Source organism: Typopeltis vanoorti, chromosome 21, assembly GCF_054136105.1.
Source record: "Typopeltis vanoorti isolate ZY-2024b chromosome 21, IOZ_Tvanoo_1.0, whole genome shotgun sequence".
Taxonomy (NCBI): Eukaryota; Metazoa; Arthropoda; class Arachnida; order Uropygi; family Thelyphonidae; genus Typopeltis; species Typopeltis vanoorti.
This window is the reverse complement of record NC_143569.1, coordinates 56,170,367-56,188,922: the sequence shown is the minus strand read 5'-3', so window position 1 is coordinate 56,188,922 and position 18,556 is coordinate 56,170,367. Positions and strand designations below refer to the sequence as shown.

The 18,556-nt window shown below is 34.6% G+C and overlaps 1 protein-coding gene across 4 annotated transcripts in view; it reads right to left on the bottom strand.

The window, feature by feature from the left end:
* The window catches only part of LOC150094869 (dynein regulatory complex subunit 3-like), a 304,780-nt gene that overhangs the window by 176,233 nt on the left and 109,991 nt on the right, over positions 1-18,556 (bottom strand). For all 4 annotated transcript variants that reach the window (XM_090411304.1, XM_090411301.1, XM_090411303.1 and 1 more), the window contains one exon: positions 8,671-8,817. In XM_090411304.1, coding sequence (XP_090267430.1) covers positions 8,671-8,817 — 147 coding nt within the window. The remainder of the gene's footprint in view (positions 1-8,670; positions 8,818-18,556) is intronic.

Below are 18,556 nucleotides of genomic sequence, written 5' to 3'. Positions count from 1 at the left end.
CAAAAGTGTTGCCTGTATCCCTTGGATAAAATTGACTAACGTGCAGTTATAAAATTCTTTGTAAAAGAAGGATTAATGCCAAAAGAAATTCATTCTAAGTTCATAAAAGTTTATGGGCACTCTTCTCCTTCGTTTTTGACAATTAAGAAATGGGCTGCCAAGTTTAAATATGGATCATCTTCATGTTTAAACTCTGTAAATGCCTTTCCTTGAATAAATTCCAGGAAAGGCATTTACAGAAATTTTAAAGTAAATTACATTACAGTACCAGAACTCTATTGTAAAGTGCTGTAAAATGAATCAGAGATGATAAAGATGAGACGAAAACTGAAGATAAAGATACTCTAGATATCTGGAGTAATTATATTGAATGGCTTCTAAATGAAACAAGCAGTCATGGTGTAGAAAACTCCGACAGGAATGCAGTAAGGAAAACTTATCCATACTTGAACAGAAAAAGTCATCAAAATCCTTAAATTTGGAAAGGTAGCTGAAGTAGTCAAATTTGACCAGAAATGCTCAAATATGGAGGTATAACAATTTTATAATGGCTGCATTGCATAATTCAGAAGGCCTAGTTAGAGGGTCAAATTCTAGATAACTGGAGCAGAGTTCTCATAGAGTGCCCATCTATAAAAAGGGAAATAAAACTGAATGTGAGAATTACAAAAGTGTTTCCCCTAACGAATGTTCCTGGTAAGATTTATGTAAGCATACTTGAGAAACAGCTGACAAAAATTGTGGAAGGAAAGCTTGGTGAAGAAACAAGGAAAATTTATGATCGGAAGTTAGTAATGGAGTAACTTTTTCATGTAGTACTCAGGGCTGGTCCGAGAGTATCTGATGCCCCTATACATTGTCTCTCTATACATATTTTGTCATACTCACACAAGCACACGTACACCTACACATGTGGATATTTATAAAAATAATATCATTATGAACATTAAAAAACTTATTAATCAAAACCAATACATTTGTATACATATATGATTACTCCTAATATCTGTATAGCAAGAAAATTATTACATCTTAAACACAAAAATTATGAAAAATTAATCTTTCGGGCATTTGCTTTGGCAAAGTTTTGAATTAATTCATCTATATTGATTGTAGATGCAATTTCATGCTCTATAGATATTATTGCTAGACCAGTGAGTCATTCCTGAGCCATCATAGAGTGAGTGTAAGTTTTTGTACGTTTTAATTCCCCCCCCCCCAAAGCGATTGCCTAGGTTCACCTAATAATAAAATCGGCCCTGATTTTATAATTACAACATAATCTGTTGTAATTATGACGGTATATCAAATTTCTGATAATTCCTCAATCAAATTCCTGATATGTACACCCTGAGGATACATATCAGGATTTCATATATGATGATGATCACAATAATATTTTCCATAAAGAAGATAACTGAAGGCCATCAGATCTGTTTAAGTTTGGTTGGTGTATAAGGGCCTTAAAGTTGTCCTTATGTAATTGCTCTATAAGGAATCTAATTTTATGTAAGTTTAGTTTTCTTCTAATAGACTATGTTTAGTTAAGATGGCATGTTCTGCTAGGCCAAACTGCTCATGTTTAAGATACTGGATATAAGATTTATGTTCTTCATGATGTATAACTGCAAATATCTCAGGCTAAGTGGAGAAATCTATCTCTAGGTGGAGAAAAGAAGGTAGAAATCTTCACAATTCATGTGGAACACCTAGTGACTTTTCTCTTCTGGGATACTGCACCCCCCCCCCTCCCATACAAAACTTGCTGATACCTGAGAGACAGTTGCTTATCTATCTCACTAGTCTATTATCCTATCCCATAACTTCAGTTTAGTGACCAACTTTAATGTGGGAATCTCTCAAAAGCCTTTGCAAAATCTAAGTCTACCACTGTATATGAATCTCCCTTATACAACACCTTCATCACCTTGTTATAGCACATAAGCAGTTTGGTAAAACATGACCCACCTTTAATTAACCCATGCTGACAAGCACAAAGAATACCACTTATCAACTGAGTTTTGATTCCTATATCTTACCAACCACTTTCATACCTTACTTTTAACTCCAGATATACAGATCAGCCTATAACTTGTTCCCGTTGCCTTATCACCACCTTTACAAGTGGAACAATTTGCCTTCCTTTTACTCCTGTAAGACTTGTACTGTTGCAAGGCAGCCAGAGGAAAATCTTAAGTAAATTAATAGTATCTGTCAAAGGAATATTCATGAAGAGATATACTGTATCAAGACTAAATGTAATATCTAAAGGTTTTAAATGTAGATTATAAATTTTGTTTTAAAATCTAAGAAATTCTTGATGTGAGAAGGCAGATTTTCAAGTAAATAAGTATGCCTCATCCTTTAGCAGCTGGAGTTGTAAAACCTCTTAATATTGAAGTATCCTTTTCTACTTTCACACACACAGACACATTGTAGGCTATCCAAATCCAAGAAAGGACTTGACATTGTCGTGTATATTAATAAAGTGTTTTACTCAAAATCTCGATTTTTTAGTCATTAAATAAAAAAAAAAATTTAATATGTCAACAAATCGAGCAAACCTCCATTTTAATGATATATATATATATATATATATATATATATAAACGAATTGTGCTAATGTCAAGCCCTTTCTTGGATTTGGATAGCCTACAATGTGTCTGTCTGTATTGGTTCTTGTATGAGACTACTAATTTATTGTTATGTGCAGTATTTTTCACTTTGCAAAGCAGAGATGCCGTGCTATATACATTTCATTAGTGGAACTCAAGGATTAAAAGATGTGAAAGCTATAGGTGATAGTGGGAATGAAACTGAAATTTGGTGAATACATTATAAGAGTTGTCAAGATAACACAGCAGGCTACTGGAGTGACAGGAGGATATTAACAAGTAGAGATGAATAGAATGTTTTGAAAAAATGAAAGACAGAAACTTAAACTGGTGGGAAATAAATTTAATCACTGTAAAATTTTCATCTAAGTATCGTCTTCAGTACATTGACAACATTGGAACACAAAATAAATTACGATAAAAGAATCAATTTCAAAAAAATACCACTACAGTATCAGTAGAACAACAGTCAGAAATTCCCAATTATTAAAAAAAATTACAATAAAATAATCATCAGAAACTTGCATAAAATTGATATAATAATATTTCGTATAAAAGGGATAACCGAAGGTCATCAGAACTTCGGTTATCCGAAATTTTAAGTTCAGTCAATTTAGAAAGCCCCACAAACAACGCTCCTTATTATAACCACTCTATAATCTACTTTTTAAGTAAAAGTTTAGTTTTCTTTTAAAACACTGTGTTTAGTTGAGCTGTTCTGTTAGGCTAGACTGCTCAGGTTTAAGATACTGGATATAACATTTATGCTCTTCATGATGTATGGTTGCTGATCAGCCAGACTGTCCAAAGTAAAATAAACCACAGAAGTTTGGCATTATCTCAACTCTTGATCACCAAGCAAGAGCTTTGTTGTCAGACAAACAAGACCTTCAAAATGAACTCATACGCCTTCAAAATAGTTTCAAAAACAATGGATACTCGAGGAGTATTATAAATAGAATACTGTTTAAACGTCATCAACAACAACAACAAAATGAAGATAAAACTAATCCCAAAAGCTGCATTTCCTTACCTTATATTAGCTCTCTATCCCCAGTTTTGGCAAAAAATTTAAGGAAATACAATACCAAGACCTTTTTCACTACTTTACCTAAACTTTGTTCAATCTTAAGCTGTCCAAAGGATAGACATAATAATCTCCAATATTCTGGTGTCTACAGAGTCCTCTGCAAATGTGGCAAACTGTACTATGGTCAAACAGAAAAATCCATCAAACTCCATCTAGAAGAGCATAAAAGAGACACTTCCTACAACAGAACTCGAGCCAGTGCCTTGTCAAGCCATGTATTATTTTACTCTGGGATTTAACTAACAACGTTCACAGATCTTACGACGAATTAGAGAGATGGATTCTAGAATCTAAGGAAATAGTTCTTGATCCTGTCCACATAAATAGCAACCTTAGCTATAGTTTGCAGACTCTCAGAGCTCTGCCATTCAATACTGGAGATCACGAGATCTTACATGCATGCATTGCCATGTTGCTACAGCCAGAGTTCTTTCTCCCATTTAAAAGTTAACCTCTGTTGTTTTATGTTTCTGCTGTGTAGAAATCCAGTATTCATATGGTTTTCTCTGATTTTTTTGTCCTTTTTAGCTTGAGGACAGGCACCTGATGGAGTCTGTCCTCAGACGAAACTAGTCATGTATATTAATAAAGTTTTTTACTCAAAATCTCGGTTTTTTAGTCATTAAATTAAAAAAAAAATTAATGTATATATATATATATATATATATATATAAAGAGTTAACAGCATTTCGGGAGGAAATAATAGTTGGATGTCATTTGAGAAAAATAGCATGCTGCTGCACAGCAACATAGCAATCATAAGTTCTGCAGTTAAGAAAAGCTGCAGAAAGTAGCCAATGTCATTACAAAGAATAATTATACTATATCAATGACATAGAAAGGCACAGTGTAAAGTATTTCTGAAATACTAGATTAGAAAAGTAATTTTTTTAAACACACACACACACATATATATATATATATATATATAAACTACTGACTATGGCAGGATATATGAAGAAGAAGAATTTTCCATAAGGGGATAACTTTAGTCCATTGTTTCTATTCATACTGGGCTGATGAAATAAGGGCTCTCTCTCTGTTATTTTTTTTTTTTTTTTTTTTTTTTTTTTTTTTTTTTTTTTTTTATACAAACATTCCATGAGAAAACAACTTTTGTGTAGTACCTTAGTTTTCTTCCAACGGATCTGATGTTTGGCAGCTATGGCACATTCTGAAAGTTCAGATTGTTTAGGTTCATGGAATCTGATGTGTTCATCATGATGGACATCTCAACTACATGAGATTCTATGAGTCTGAGTGATCTGGAGTTAAGGAACATGCCATTATTGCATTTGTTGTGATGAATAACTTAATTACGTTGGATTCTGAGCCCATACAATCTGGACTTGCAGAACACACATAAATCTTCAAATATCTAGCCATAATCAGCAATTTTTATATAACTTGATTAAAAAAATTGTTACCATGCCTTTCTCTATATCATTTACATGTAACCAATGCATTCTTATTGTTGAATCATCATGGTCTTGTTTGATGTGAATTTCATGTTGATGATGTTAATTATTCTGCTTGATGATGTTAATTATTCTGCTTAATTCAGGTATGTTTACATAAGTTGAGTTGGTACTATTAAAATAACTTTTAAATAAGCTATTACTTAAAGAATAGTTTAAGGAGCAGCCTGACTATAATTAGAATATTATCACCACAACAAAAACAAAATAAATATTTACGACAGCGCTTAAAATAATAATGATTTTTTTATGATATGAAATAATGATATGAAATTTTCATATTCAAAAGGGAAAAAAAAAATGATGGTATAACATGACAAAATTTCATGCTGGCTGGGGCGTCGCCTGGTTAAACAAGGCCCCAGTTGTTTTCACCAGGGAACCAGGGCGAAATGCGAAAAGTCAGCTACTGGAACAAATCTGAAAACAAACCCCAACTCAACATCACCAGAGTTAAAGATCGGTACTATCAATATAAGCCTGAATGGCAAAGAAATGGAACTAGCTGAGGAATTAGATAAGTACCAGATCTACATAATAAGGGTGACTGAAACAAAAAAAGACACAAACTGGTGAGATCTTTCTGAGCAATAAATACAAAATGTTATATTCAGGCAATGATGACAATCAAGGAAAAGAAGGAGTAGCCATAGTATTCAACACAAAATATGAGGCTAATCTAGTTGAATGACAGTCAGTCTCAAGTAGAGTAATGTGGGCAAATATGAGAATGGGGAACTGGACAATGAGACTTATTTGTGCCTATGGTCCCACAGAAGGTTCTACTAAGGTAGAAGTGGAGGAATTTTTTGAGGCTTTCGAAAAAGCAACTGACACAATGAAAAAGGAAAAGTTGATCCTTGTTGGGGATCTAAATAGCAGAGTAGGAAATGATTGTGAGACATACAAAAATATTTTGGGAAAATTTGGAGAAAAGAGCCAAGCTAATAATAATGGCAAATATCTGTTGGATTTCTGCTCAGGACATGGACTGGTTATTACTAACACCATGTTCCAACATAAAAATGTGCACAAATTCACATGGAGAGAAGAGGCTAGGAATAAGAAAAGTTCTCATTGACTATGTTATTGTTGATAGTGATGTTTTCTCCCTGGTGTAGGACACCAGAGTGGACAGAGGATTTGAAATTGGAAGTGATCACTATTTAGTCTTGAGTAGGATAAAATTGAATTTCATATTGAAAAGAACAACATGTAAGAAAGTTTTAAAGCGAATGAAAGTTGAGCAGCTCTCAGATGTGAACTGCAGACTAAAATACACAAAGATTATTGAAGAAAAAATGAAAGCGTGTGAGAACAGGAATCAAATCTTGGGGATTCAGTGGCAAACTCTGAAGAAAACATTGATTCTGCCAGAGAGACATCTGGTGAGGTTGTCTATAAGGATAAAAAAATCAGAACTCCCTGGTGGACACAGGAAGTTAAAGAGGCAGTGAAGGAAAAGAAGAAAGCATATCAAAAGTTCCTGGCAAATAAGTCAGCTTGTGCTCTTAGAGAATATAGAGACAAATGCAAGAATGCTAAACACTGTGTAAAACTAGCTAAACAAAAGTCATGGGAGGACTTTGGCAAGAACATAGAAAATAAATATCAAGAATGTGGCAAAATATTCTGGAGGTTGTTGAAAAATCTTAGGAATGGAAGAAAGAGTGCTGTAAAAGGGGTTAGAGATGACATGAAAACGGGAGAAAAAGATATCCTTGAAGTATGGAGTAATTACTTTGAAAAACTGCTAAATGAAACAAGCAGTGATGACAGCATAGTGGTAAAAAAACACTGACCAGGCATGCAGTCAGGAATACATATCCATACTTGAAGTAGAAAAATGCATCAAAGGATTGAAATGTGGAAAGGCCACAGGAGTGATGGAATGCTGAAGTGTGGTGGTATAAGAGTCTTACAGTGGCTGTACTGCATAGTTCAGAAAGCCTGGACAGAGGGACAAATTCCCAGTGATTGGAGTAGAGCTCTCATAGTACCCATATATAAAAAGGGAAATAAAACTGAATGTGAGAATTACAGAGGTATTTCCCTACTGAATGTAGGGAAGTTCCTGAATGTTCCAGCTTGTTCTTCACCAAGCTTTTCTTCCTTTGTGGAAGAAAAGCTTGGAGAAGAACAAGCTGGATTCAGGCCAAATAGAGGCTGTCAGGATCAGATCTTCACTTTACGGCAAATAGTCGAGAAAGCATGGGAATATAACAAAGATCTATATTTAAGTTTTGTCGATTTGGAAAAGGCATATGACAAGGTGCCAAGTGAGAAGCTATTCAATATGCTGCAGTTATATGGTGTCAATGGGGCATTATATCAAGCAATACTTAGTCTTTATTTGAGTTGTAAGTTAGCAGTTAGAATTGAAGGAAGTACAGGAAGATGGTTTAATGTTAAATCTGGTGTGATACAAAGATGTACATTATCCCCTCTGTTATTTATTATCTATATGGATCACATTATGAAGGAAAGTGGTATTAAACATGATATCAAAATTGGAGATGTTAATGTCAGCTCTTTGCTTTATGGGGATGATGTTATATTTCTAAATAAATCCGCTACAAGTCTGCAAGATTCTCTGACTAAATTGAATAGCTGTTGTAATAGATATGGTATGAAGGTCAGCAATAAAAAGACAAAGACAATGAAAATAGGCAGAATCATTGAAAACGTCAACTGTGTTGTGAATGGAGAACCTGTGGAACAAGTAAAACATTTCAGCTACTTTGGCATGATTTTTACTGAAGATGGTAAATTAAATATAGAAATAGAAAACAGAATCAGCAAAGCTGGTATGGTGGGAAGTCAATTGAATAAATTCATATGGAATAAGAAAGAAATTAGTTGGAACACTAAATTAGCTGTATACAAGACAATGTTCAAACCAGTTTTGACTTATGGATCTGAGAGCTGGGTCAGAAGTAAAACACTTGACCAAAGACTACAGACCACAGATATGAGAGTCCTGAGAAAGATTATAGGCATGAACAGATGGTATCAATGGCAATATCATATTAAAAATGAGGATATTAGGAAAGAACTTGACATTGTCAGCATCCAGGAATGCGTTAGCAAAACTAATCTCAGGTGGTATGGTCACTTAAACAGAATGGTCGAGGAAAGATTAGCAAAGCAAGTGTTCTCTGCCAGGTTGGCAGCAAAACGACTCAGGGGAAGACCAAGATATAGGTGGATTGATACCGTATAAAGTGCCTTAGACAATAGAAATATAAGATCTGATAATGTTGGAGTTTTGACAATTTAACAGACTGATTTGGAGGAAAATTGTAGATAGGAAGTTAGTAATGATGTAATTTTTTTCATGCAGTACTATCATATCCTGTACACCCCTTGAGGGTACATGGCAGGAATTTGATGATGATGATGATGAATAAAATACAAATCTTCAAAATAAATAAATAAAAAAAACTGAAAGTATCTCTAATTTACTTTTATCAAAAAAAAAGCATACCATATTGTCATCAATAAGTCTGTAATCAAGATATTTAAGATTGGGAAGATAAGCTATGACTTGTAAATTATAGTCTTCATATTCTGCTAGAGGATTGCCAGTTAAATTAAGGCATTCCAAGCACTTGAAGCGTTGCAAAAAAAGCACCTATAAACAGAATACATGTTAAACAATTCTTTCAATCAAAATATTTATTAATAATAAACAATACATGCAGTTATATCTATTCTCCAGCAAACCAACCCTCACTTTAAGACTCTATGCAATAACTTCAACTCTTATTTCGTATATTGGCTACCATTAAGTGTTTTTGTTCTAATTTATCTGTAAGTAATCTCTAGCCTAACTTTCATTAATTTATTTGTTGGTAATTTCTAATTAAACAGATAACAGGACTCTAGGTTCGATGTAGTAAGGGTTTTTTTTTTCACCGGTGGTCAGGCCAGTAGTGTTAATGGTTGACCAAATTAGTGTACCTTTAGCATATTATGTATATTGTAATGCAGCTTGTTTCTGGTTTGTATATATGTATATACTCCAGATGATGATTTTGATGTGAAGGTCAAAATGCCGGCTGATCATTTTGGTTTATATCATCATTAATTTCCTCATATATATCCGCAAGGGATGTTCAAGTTACTATGACAGAACTATATGATTAAGTTTACATATTACTCATCTCCTATCCACAATTTTCCTCCAAATCAATCTATTACTTGTGCATTCCAATACTGTCATATCTAACATTTTGTGGTTCTAAGGCACTTCTGATGAAATCAATCCACCTAGACCTTGTCTTACTCTGGGTCTCTTTCCTGCCAACTTGACATCAAACACCTGATTTGCTAACCTTTCCTCGCCCATTCTAGTAGTCATACCACCTGATAAGCTCTGCTGACATATTCTTCAATGCTAATAATGTCAAGTTCCTTTCTAATATCTTCATTTTTAATATGATTCTGTCATTGATGTCATCGGTTCGCTCCCCTAATTCTTCTCAGAACCCTCATATCTGTTGTCTCTAGTCTTTCATCAAGCGGTTTATTTCTACTCAACTCTCAGATCCATAACTTAAAACTGGTCTAAACACTGTCTTGTATACTTCTAGTTTGGTATTTTGGCTAATTTCTCTCTTATTCCATATAAATTTATTCAGCTGGCTACCCACCAGACATACAGACATACCAGCTTTGCTTATTCTGTTGTCTATTTCTAGATTTAACTTGCCATCTTCACTAAAACTGTGCCTGGATAGCTGAAATATTTACTTGTTTTATAGGATCTCCATTCAGAATGTAGCTGAAGTTTTCTATGCTCTGCCTATTTTCATTGTTTTGGTGTTTTTATTGTGATCTTCATGCCAAATTTGTTAAAGGCCATCACCAGATTAGATCGCGCACTGAGGCAAACAATTAAATATCGCCCCTGATGGATTTTAAGACAAAAATATAAGAAAATCTCCAATTGCTATTTTGTTTTTATTACAAGAGAACATCAATGCAAAGCAATTACATAATAATATTAATTAAATGTTTGCTCTATAGGATATCGCACAATAAATCTGTTTTTAAGTTCTTCTAAATTTTAATTATAAGCTATGTCTGCCTCTATCAATATATTGAAAGTAGCTTGGTAGCCTGGTAGCTTGCTCCACCTTTGCCACGAGTTGCCTTGGTGTTGCACTACTTACTGGATAAGATAGTACAACACTATATTTAGTCCTGAAGATATTTTCAGGCGCAAACTTTGTTTGCTCTCACTGGGATAAAGGATTAAACTAAATCTATTATATCTATCAATATAGTTGCTAGACCAACCAATCTTTCTTGGGATAATTTTTAATCAGTTTAAGCTTGAAAAAACTTCTTTCCGCACTTGTTAAGCTAACAGGAATTGTTGGAGTAGCGACGGCGCCTACCGCAATATGGCTGAACGAGCACCCTCATTAAGCCACACCATGAGGCAGGCTGCCTCTATGCTACACCCTGTCGACAGTACTGTTTGTTACAGCTGTTATGCAATTTATTTAGAGAATCCCAGATGTATTCCTAAACACTAGATGTGTTTAGGAGTACGTCATCCACATACAAAGCAAAGAGCTAAGTTTGATATCTCCAATTCTAATATCAGGTTCAATGCTACTTTCTTCCATAATGTGATCAAGGGATAATGAATAAAAGTGGAGATAATGTAATTACCCCTGTCTTCATATCAAACCACCTTCCTGTATTTCCTTCAATTCTGACTGCTGAATTACAACTTAATTGAAGGAAATATAAGATGGTTTGATGTAAAATCTGGAGTTAATTTTGGTTTATATTATTTGCCAGCCTGGCTGGCCAAGTGGTTAGTGTATCTGCTCTCCAGCCAAAAGGCTGGGGTTCGAATCCCACCATGGGCATGGATGTTCGTGATTGTGGAAATACCAGTGGTGGTGGTGGTCGTTGGTAGATGGCGTTGGTGTAGTTGCAGTCAGTTGGTGAATTGAGTTGGTAGAGACAGAGTTGTAGAGTATGTGCCCTCCCTCAATGAGCCTATGGACTACCTGGAGGTGTCAAATAATAATAATAATATTAAACTAAAATTTTTTACTTTAACAGGATAGATGTCTCCATATTTCTTTTTTAAGAAATGAATACTGATCACTGTATAACTATGAAAGAAAAGTGACCGAAAAAAGGAACAGAAGTTGAAAAAGTGCATGCATAAATGCATCAAAATTGATCAAGATGAAAATGAAAACTGTAGAGAAATTTAAATAATACAAAGATGGACAAAGCTTAATAGGATGTGTTTGTCATTTTACTATCAGCAATGAATACAATTGTGAAGATCTGCCCATATAAAGGAACATGTAAAATCTCATGAAGGAGATACAAAGCAGTAGTAATCAGATGTATAAGGAATATGAAGTGCAGGTTAAAAAAAAAATGATAAAAATCTTTAAGAAAGAAAAAGTGCAGCATCAGAAGAGACTAGTCAGGCAAGCTAAAGATAACTCAAAAGAGTATTCTTTTGCTAAATGAAAAGCAAGAGGAAGAATAATTGTGGGAGGGTGCCTGACCAATAGGTATGGCAGCAGAGTGACCATAGCAATATGTGTAATGAAGTTATTTAATGAGAATTTTATCAATGTATATCATCATCATTAATTTTCTGAAATGCATGTCTTCTTCCCATAAAGGTTACTGGAAGAAGATGACTTAAAAATTCCTGAAGTTATATCCATAAAGGATGAGAACTGTTGGCTTATGTATTTGAAATGAAGCTGTATAGAAGGTGTTTTCAGGTCATGATGTTATGATATAAAGCAGTGGTCAGCTACCTTTTGGGAGTGAAGAGCCATTTTTTAAATTATATCTGTTAAAAAAAAATTAGGGAGCCGCACGCAGTGATGAGCAACAAATGGTCTGCAGGCTGCATGTGACCCTCTCAGGTGTTTTGTGCAGTCCACGGTGTTCGTTTTGTACAGCAGAATTAGTATATTTTAATTAAAAATCTATTTTATGAATGTCAATTTTTACATGTGGATTTATTTGTACAGGTTAAAAAATTAAAATATACCTAAATAATGGAAAATAAATTAATACTTTCTTATCAAAGAAAAAGAAAATATTCTTTATGCAGATCGAACGGAGTATTTGATTTACTATTTAACTGCTCATCACTGCTTTAAATTTAGAAATTACACTGAAAAATATTATAATTAAATTATTTATATAGTTCTTTTTTTTTTTTTACAGTAACACGTTATCATACTTAAAACACAGGGGTGGCATATCACATGAAATTATATGATATTTTTAAATATTAAATAATAAAAAAAAACTTTCCTCCTTATAAAAACATATGTATAAAATCCAATAGCATACCTATTTCTTTAATTTTTTTTTTATTTAAAATATCTTCTTAGTGTGACTTTTGCTGTTGAAATTCTTGGGATAGTTTCCCAATATGCACTGAATACACTGTAATTTTCATTTTCAAACATGACGAAATACTCACGTTGTTTAGTTGGTTTCTCAACTTACTATTAACAAAATTCATATTAGAAAATATTTGAATCAAATCAGGAAGATTATTTCTTTCCATTCCCGAAGACAAAACCTCTCTCACATAACATTTTATCTTCGCCAAAATGTTTTCTACGGGATTTCTAAGCATGTACGAATATGGTAAAAGTAATTTTAATTGGCATGAATAATTAAAAAAATATTTGACAAATCAGTGGGTTTATGATTCTTGCATTATCCATAATAATCCAAGATGAAGGATTATTATGTATGATTTCATACATAATAATGTATGGCAAAGAACAGTAGTACGTTTAATACTACTATTCTTTGTAGTAGTAGAATAATAGTATGTATGGCAAAGAAGGATTATTGCGTATGATTTCAAAGAGTTCAAACATGAAAGTATTAAATTTTTCAGCATCACATGTAATATTTTCAATTGTAAAATATCCGTGACTTAATTAAAATGTTCTTAATTTATTGCAAATGCTATATTTAGGGTTTTTAGTTTCTAACCTAATAAATAATATTCATTTTGCATTATTCAAAAATAGATTGTTTATTAATGAAAAGAGCCGCAATTATTCATTCAAAGAACCGCAGGTTGCCGACCCCTGATCTAAAGTGTATACTGGTGCTTGAATAGTTAAGTCATACTGACTTTGCCTGCACACACACACACATATATATACATTGTAAATTAAAGAATTTTCTTCTCGTTGAGTGCACACAATAACTTAAGAACTCAATCCCTTAATGAGTTAGTTCAGAAGATAAGTTATAAGTGTGATATCATCAGATATGGAAGGGTGTGCAGGTGGCAAGTGGAGTGTTACAGGGAGCATGTGTCATTACTTTATTTTTGAAATATTCATGATATGGTCACTCTCACCAATTGGTGAGAGTGACCATGAGGTGATTACCTGGGTGGTTGCAAGCAGTGTGAGGTCCTCTGTGAGAAAAGGGTATAGGTGGAACTACAAGGGGAGTGATTATGAAGAGCTCAGGAGACAGCTTGTGGGTGAAACATTAAATGAGGAGTTAGCAGGAAAAGAGATCAATGCAGTTTGGAGAATTTTCAAAAACTATCTAGTAAATGCAATGTCTAAATGTATTCCAAGGATGAGAAGATTAAATAAGGTAGGTGTCAGATGGATGAATAAAGAGATTAAGCATGCGATACAAGAAAGAGGGCATTGTGGAGGCAGCATAAGCGAAGTGGAAATAACCAATTCCATGAGGTCTACAAAGACCAGGCAAGGAGGGTGACTTGATTGGTGAGGGTAGCTAAAGAGAGGTATGAACAGCAGTTAGCTAATGAAGCCAAAAAGAATCCTAAGGAGTTCTTTCGATATGTAGCCACCAAAAGAAAGAATGATTATGGAAGGATGACATTGATAGGAGAAAATGGTATAAAGACAGCTGTTGCAGAATGTGTGGTAGAGATACTTAATGAGCAGTTCATAAGGGTCTTTCAATCTTGTGAATGTGACTACATGGAGAGATTGAGAGCAGTTCATGATGGGGAAGAGAGAGTGACAATGTGCCAGGGAGTTGACACCTGCCTTAACATATTTTTTAATATGAGTCTTGCTCAGTTGAGTTCCTAAGGAGTGGAAGGAGAGCAAGATTGTGCCACTTCATAAAGCAGGTGATCGAACTCAAGCATCAAATTATAGGCCTATCTGTGTGTCAGGTGTTGTGGTTAAGTTGTTGGAGAAGCATGTTAGAACTAGGATCCAGAGTTGGGTTGACAACAATGGTATCATCTTTGATGGGCAGCATGGATTTGATAAAGGGAGGTTATGTTTTAGTAATCTACTTACTTATTACAATAAAGTGACTGCTTCCTTTGACAGAGGAGAAGATCACAAAGTAATATACTTAGATTTCGCAAAGGCCTTTGATAAAGTACCTCATGATAAATTGATAGTCAAACTAGAGCAGATGGGGTTGGATATTACATTAGTGCATTGGATTGGAGATTGGCTATCTGATAGGTATCAACAAGTTGTGTATGGGGGAGCGATATCCAGGAAAATGAAAGTCACTAGTGGAGTGCCTCACAGGTCTGTTTTAGGGCCATTACTGTTTAACTTGTATATTAACAATACATGTGAAGATTTGGATGGAGATATTCAGTTGTTTGCAGATGATGCAAAGTTGGGATGAACCATGAAGATTAGTGAAGATGTTGTGGCCTTGCAGGAAGACTTGAATAAATTGAGTGATTGGGCATGGAAATGGGGATGTGAGTTCAATGTTGCAAAATGTAAGTTTTAAAATTTGGAAAACAAAGATTGGATGCAGAATTTATGCTTGGTGAGGATATATTGTTGGAGGTGGAAGAAATAAGAGATCTCGGGGTGATAGTGGATAAGGATCTAAAATTTAGGGGACACATCGCCAAAATTGTGAAGACAACACAAAGGCTTCTGGGAATGAAGCAGAGGACACTGACATGTAGAAGTAGGGAGATTCTTGTTCCATTGTATAAGGCTTTGATTAGGCTACACATGGATTATTGTGCCCAGATTTGGTCGCCTGGTTTTCAGAAGGATGAAGAGATTTTGGAAAGGGTCCAAAGGTGACTGACTAAGGTAGTTTCTAACCTCTGGAATGTCGAGTATGAGGAAAGATTGAGAAGATGCAATTTGCAGAGTCTGGTGGACAGGAGGAAGAGGGGAGATATGATAGAGACCTACAAGTTGGTAAGGCGTTGTTATAGGATCAATGCTAGAGAAGTTCTGCAGAAAATAGTGGGAGATCAGGGAAGAACCAGAGGCCATCCCTGGAAACTGTATAAAGGTGTGAGTAGGGGAGTGAGAGGCAGGTTTTTTTCATGCAGAGTTGTAAATGATTGGAATGCTTTGCCTAAAAGTGTGGTGTCTGCAGGGAGTTTGAATGTGTTCAAGGCACAGTATGATGAGCTGTGTATGTAATAAAAGGACCTTCCAGATGAGTCTTTGACTCCATGAGGTCTTGGGGTAATAATAATAATAACAATATTGTGATATTTATTAGAAGTATTGCTTGTTTTATTGGGTGTGTTAAGTTTGCAAGTCTTGTTAAATCTACATCGTTTAAAAAGTGTTTTTATGTGGCACCAGGAAAAATAAGAGCAATGGTGGTCAAGATATCCTTGTCAAAAAGTTTAACATGAGGAATTTAGTATGATGTGTGTGCGTGTACACACACACACATGCTCAATGTATCCATTGCCAAGGATGAATGGATTGTTATATGAAAATGAGAGTAAAGAGGTGTGTCTGAAAACATGTTTTGTAAGTGAGTGCATGAAATGAAAGACATGTCAAAACAGGAAAATGAAGTGATGAATGGTAATAATGTAAGGTGTGAAAGTGAGTCTGTAGAGAATGTAGTTGATAGTGAGTATAGCAGATAAAATATGAAGGAGAGTATGAAAGAAGTGGTTAAACATAATGTGAATGACAAGGTCAAAAGGGAGAAGAAATAGCACACTTATGTAAAGTTCTTCAAACGACAAAACAAGCAACTTGGGAAATATTTGCTGTGTGGCATGGCAGGAAGGAGAATGAAAGAAAAAGTGAATGGGCAGAGTATGAAAGAGCAAGAAACTGGGAATGATGGGAGGGAGAGAAAGAGAAAGAATACTGTATGGAGATTCTCTGAGGAAATGAAAAAACTCGTTTCCTGGGTACAAAGAGCAAGAAGTAGAAAAAGGCAGATCCATTTCCTTCCTAGATGTTATAATCTCAGTTAAAGATAATAGCAATCTTACTTTTGAAGTATACAGAAAGAAGTTCAATACAGGTCAATATCTATATGCTGGTTCCCACTACCACCCAGAAATGCAGTATCACCAAAACTGTCAAAGAGAGTTATTACGACATCTGGTGACAATGATAATAATAATAAAAAGAAAGAGTTAATGTATATTAAAGACATTTTTCTAAAAAATGGTTATATCATCAGAACTGCCAGTAACATCGTGAATGAACCATCTCATGCTTCATGACAACAATTGAAAAAATACAAAGATGATGTTTCCTAACATCAAAAAAATGTTACAGACAAAATAGCAAAAAATCCTACAACAATATAACTTAAAAGTTGCATTTCGACCACTACAAAAAAATATCCATGATGTTAAGAATGTCTGTGAAAATAGTGGTGGGGGGGTGTCAGCAGTAGATGGCGCTGGTGTAAATGATGAAGATAGTTGTGGTTAGTGGAGAGATGGAGAGTTGTAGAGCAGGTGCCCTCCCTCGATGAGTCTTTGGACTCCCTGGAGGTGTTATGTAATAATAATAAAAAAAAAAAACCTGATGCATATATGAAGAGACCAGGAATATACAAAATCTTTTGTAATAGCAGCATTTCTTAGGTTGAACAGATGGGTTAGTCTGGAGAAATCCATCATGAACATGTCAGAGATGTGGAGAGACAAACAGGCTCGTAAATGTGGACTAGCTTTTCACACCATGTAAGAAAACATCAAGTTAACTGGCAACTCACTAAAATGCCATACACAAAATTTAATAATTATGTACATAAATTTAGGGAGGCAAGTGAAATGATATGATGTCTGACCCAAAGTAATAAAAACCAGTTCTAATCTTAAATCTCTGGACAGCATACATAAAGAATCTACATACTCAAAGAATTAGGCTATATGATATCTTGTAACAATGAACTGCATGTCTGATATCTCATTTCTTATGTTCAACATCTGTCTCATACTGAATGATTTTAAAAAATGACAACTGTTAATTTAGAAATCTCTTTGTAAATAATACTTTCTTATTTATGTTCTGTTCCAATCTTAAGAAACACACTACAGCGATGTACAAAACTAGTAACTTATTTATTAAAATGCTTTATTTTATTATTTTTGATGTAGTTTTTGCCTGTAATTAACAAAACAAAAATCAAGAATGCCAGCGAAGCTACCAATATGCAGGGAGAAGAAGTGAAAGAGTTAATTAAATTGGCAGGATGATCTGAAAGAGAAATATGCAATGAGAGAAGATATGAAAGTTGCTGGAAGAAGCAAAAAAGAAGAATACAAGCATAAAGATGAGTCTGCTGTCATGGTATGACATGAATGAATCAAGAAAAAGGACCATGATTGCAAATGAGTCAGTGAGAAGCTTGCACAAGAGGAATGGTGTGCTGTGCAGTTGATATATGTATGGAGTGAACTCAATGGACAAAATAATGATTTTGGATTTAGATGCTTGGAGAAGATGTTATTTAGTAAGAGGTTGGAGGTGCAAAATCAGGTAAACCGGTGGTATTGGTGGATGCAATCAAGCATATGTTTAACTACTTCTGAGACAAATCAGCATGAGTGTAGAATGATCATGCAATGCCAAGTACAGTTTCCCAGGTTTCAAATCTGAATGAGTTAGTAATTACATTACACAAGGGTAGTTGTGAATCCAAGTAGATGTTGAAATACATGTATGCAGGAGGTATCAGAAATAAAGGGGAGGAGTTTTTGGCATTGGTCAACTCAACCAAATATTATATGCACAGATAGGCTTAGGTGTTGGTAGTTATTCATAACAGTGCTTCATGCTATAAACAACAAGGCAAGGGGATACTATTACCAGATCCAGCACTCTCAATCCCCTCACTCCTTCATACAGTTACTATGGGATAATTACTTGAAACAGCATGTGATGGAGGGAACCAGGATAGCATCAGGATAGCATCATTCATAACTGCATCTGATCAAAATGACCATACAGACTTGTTCTGGGAGACTGCTAAACATGGAATTGTCAGTTATAAAAGAGTATACATGAAACTACAAAAGCCAGAGATTATTACAAATTTAGAAAGCAGCCTAGGGCATTGTCATGTCATAAGAAGATATAAGG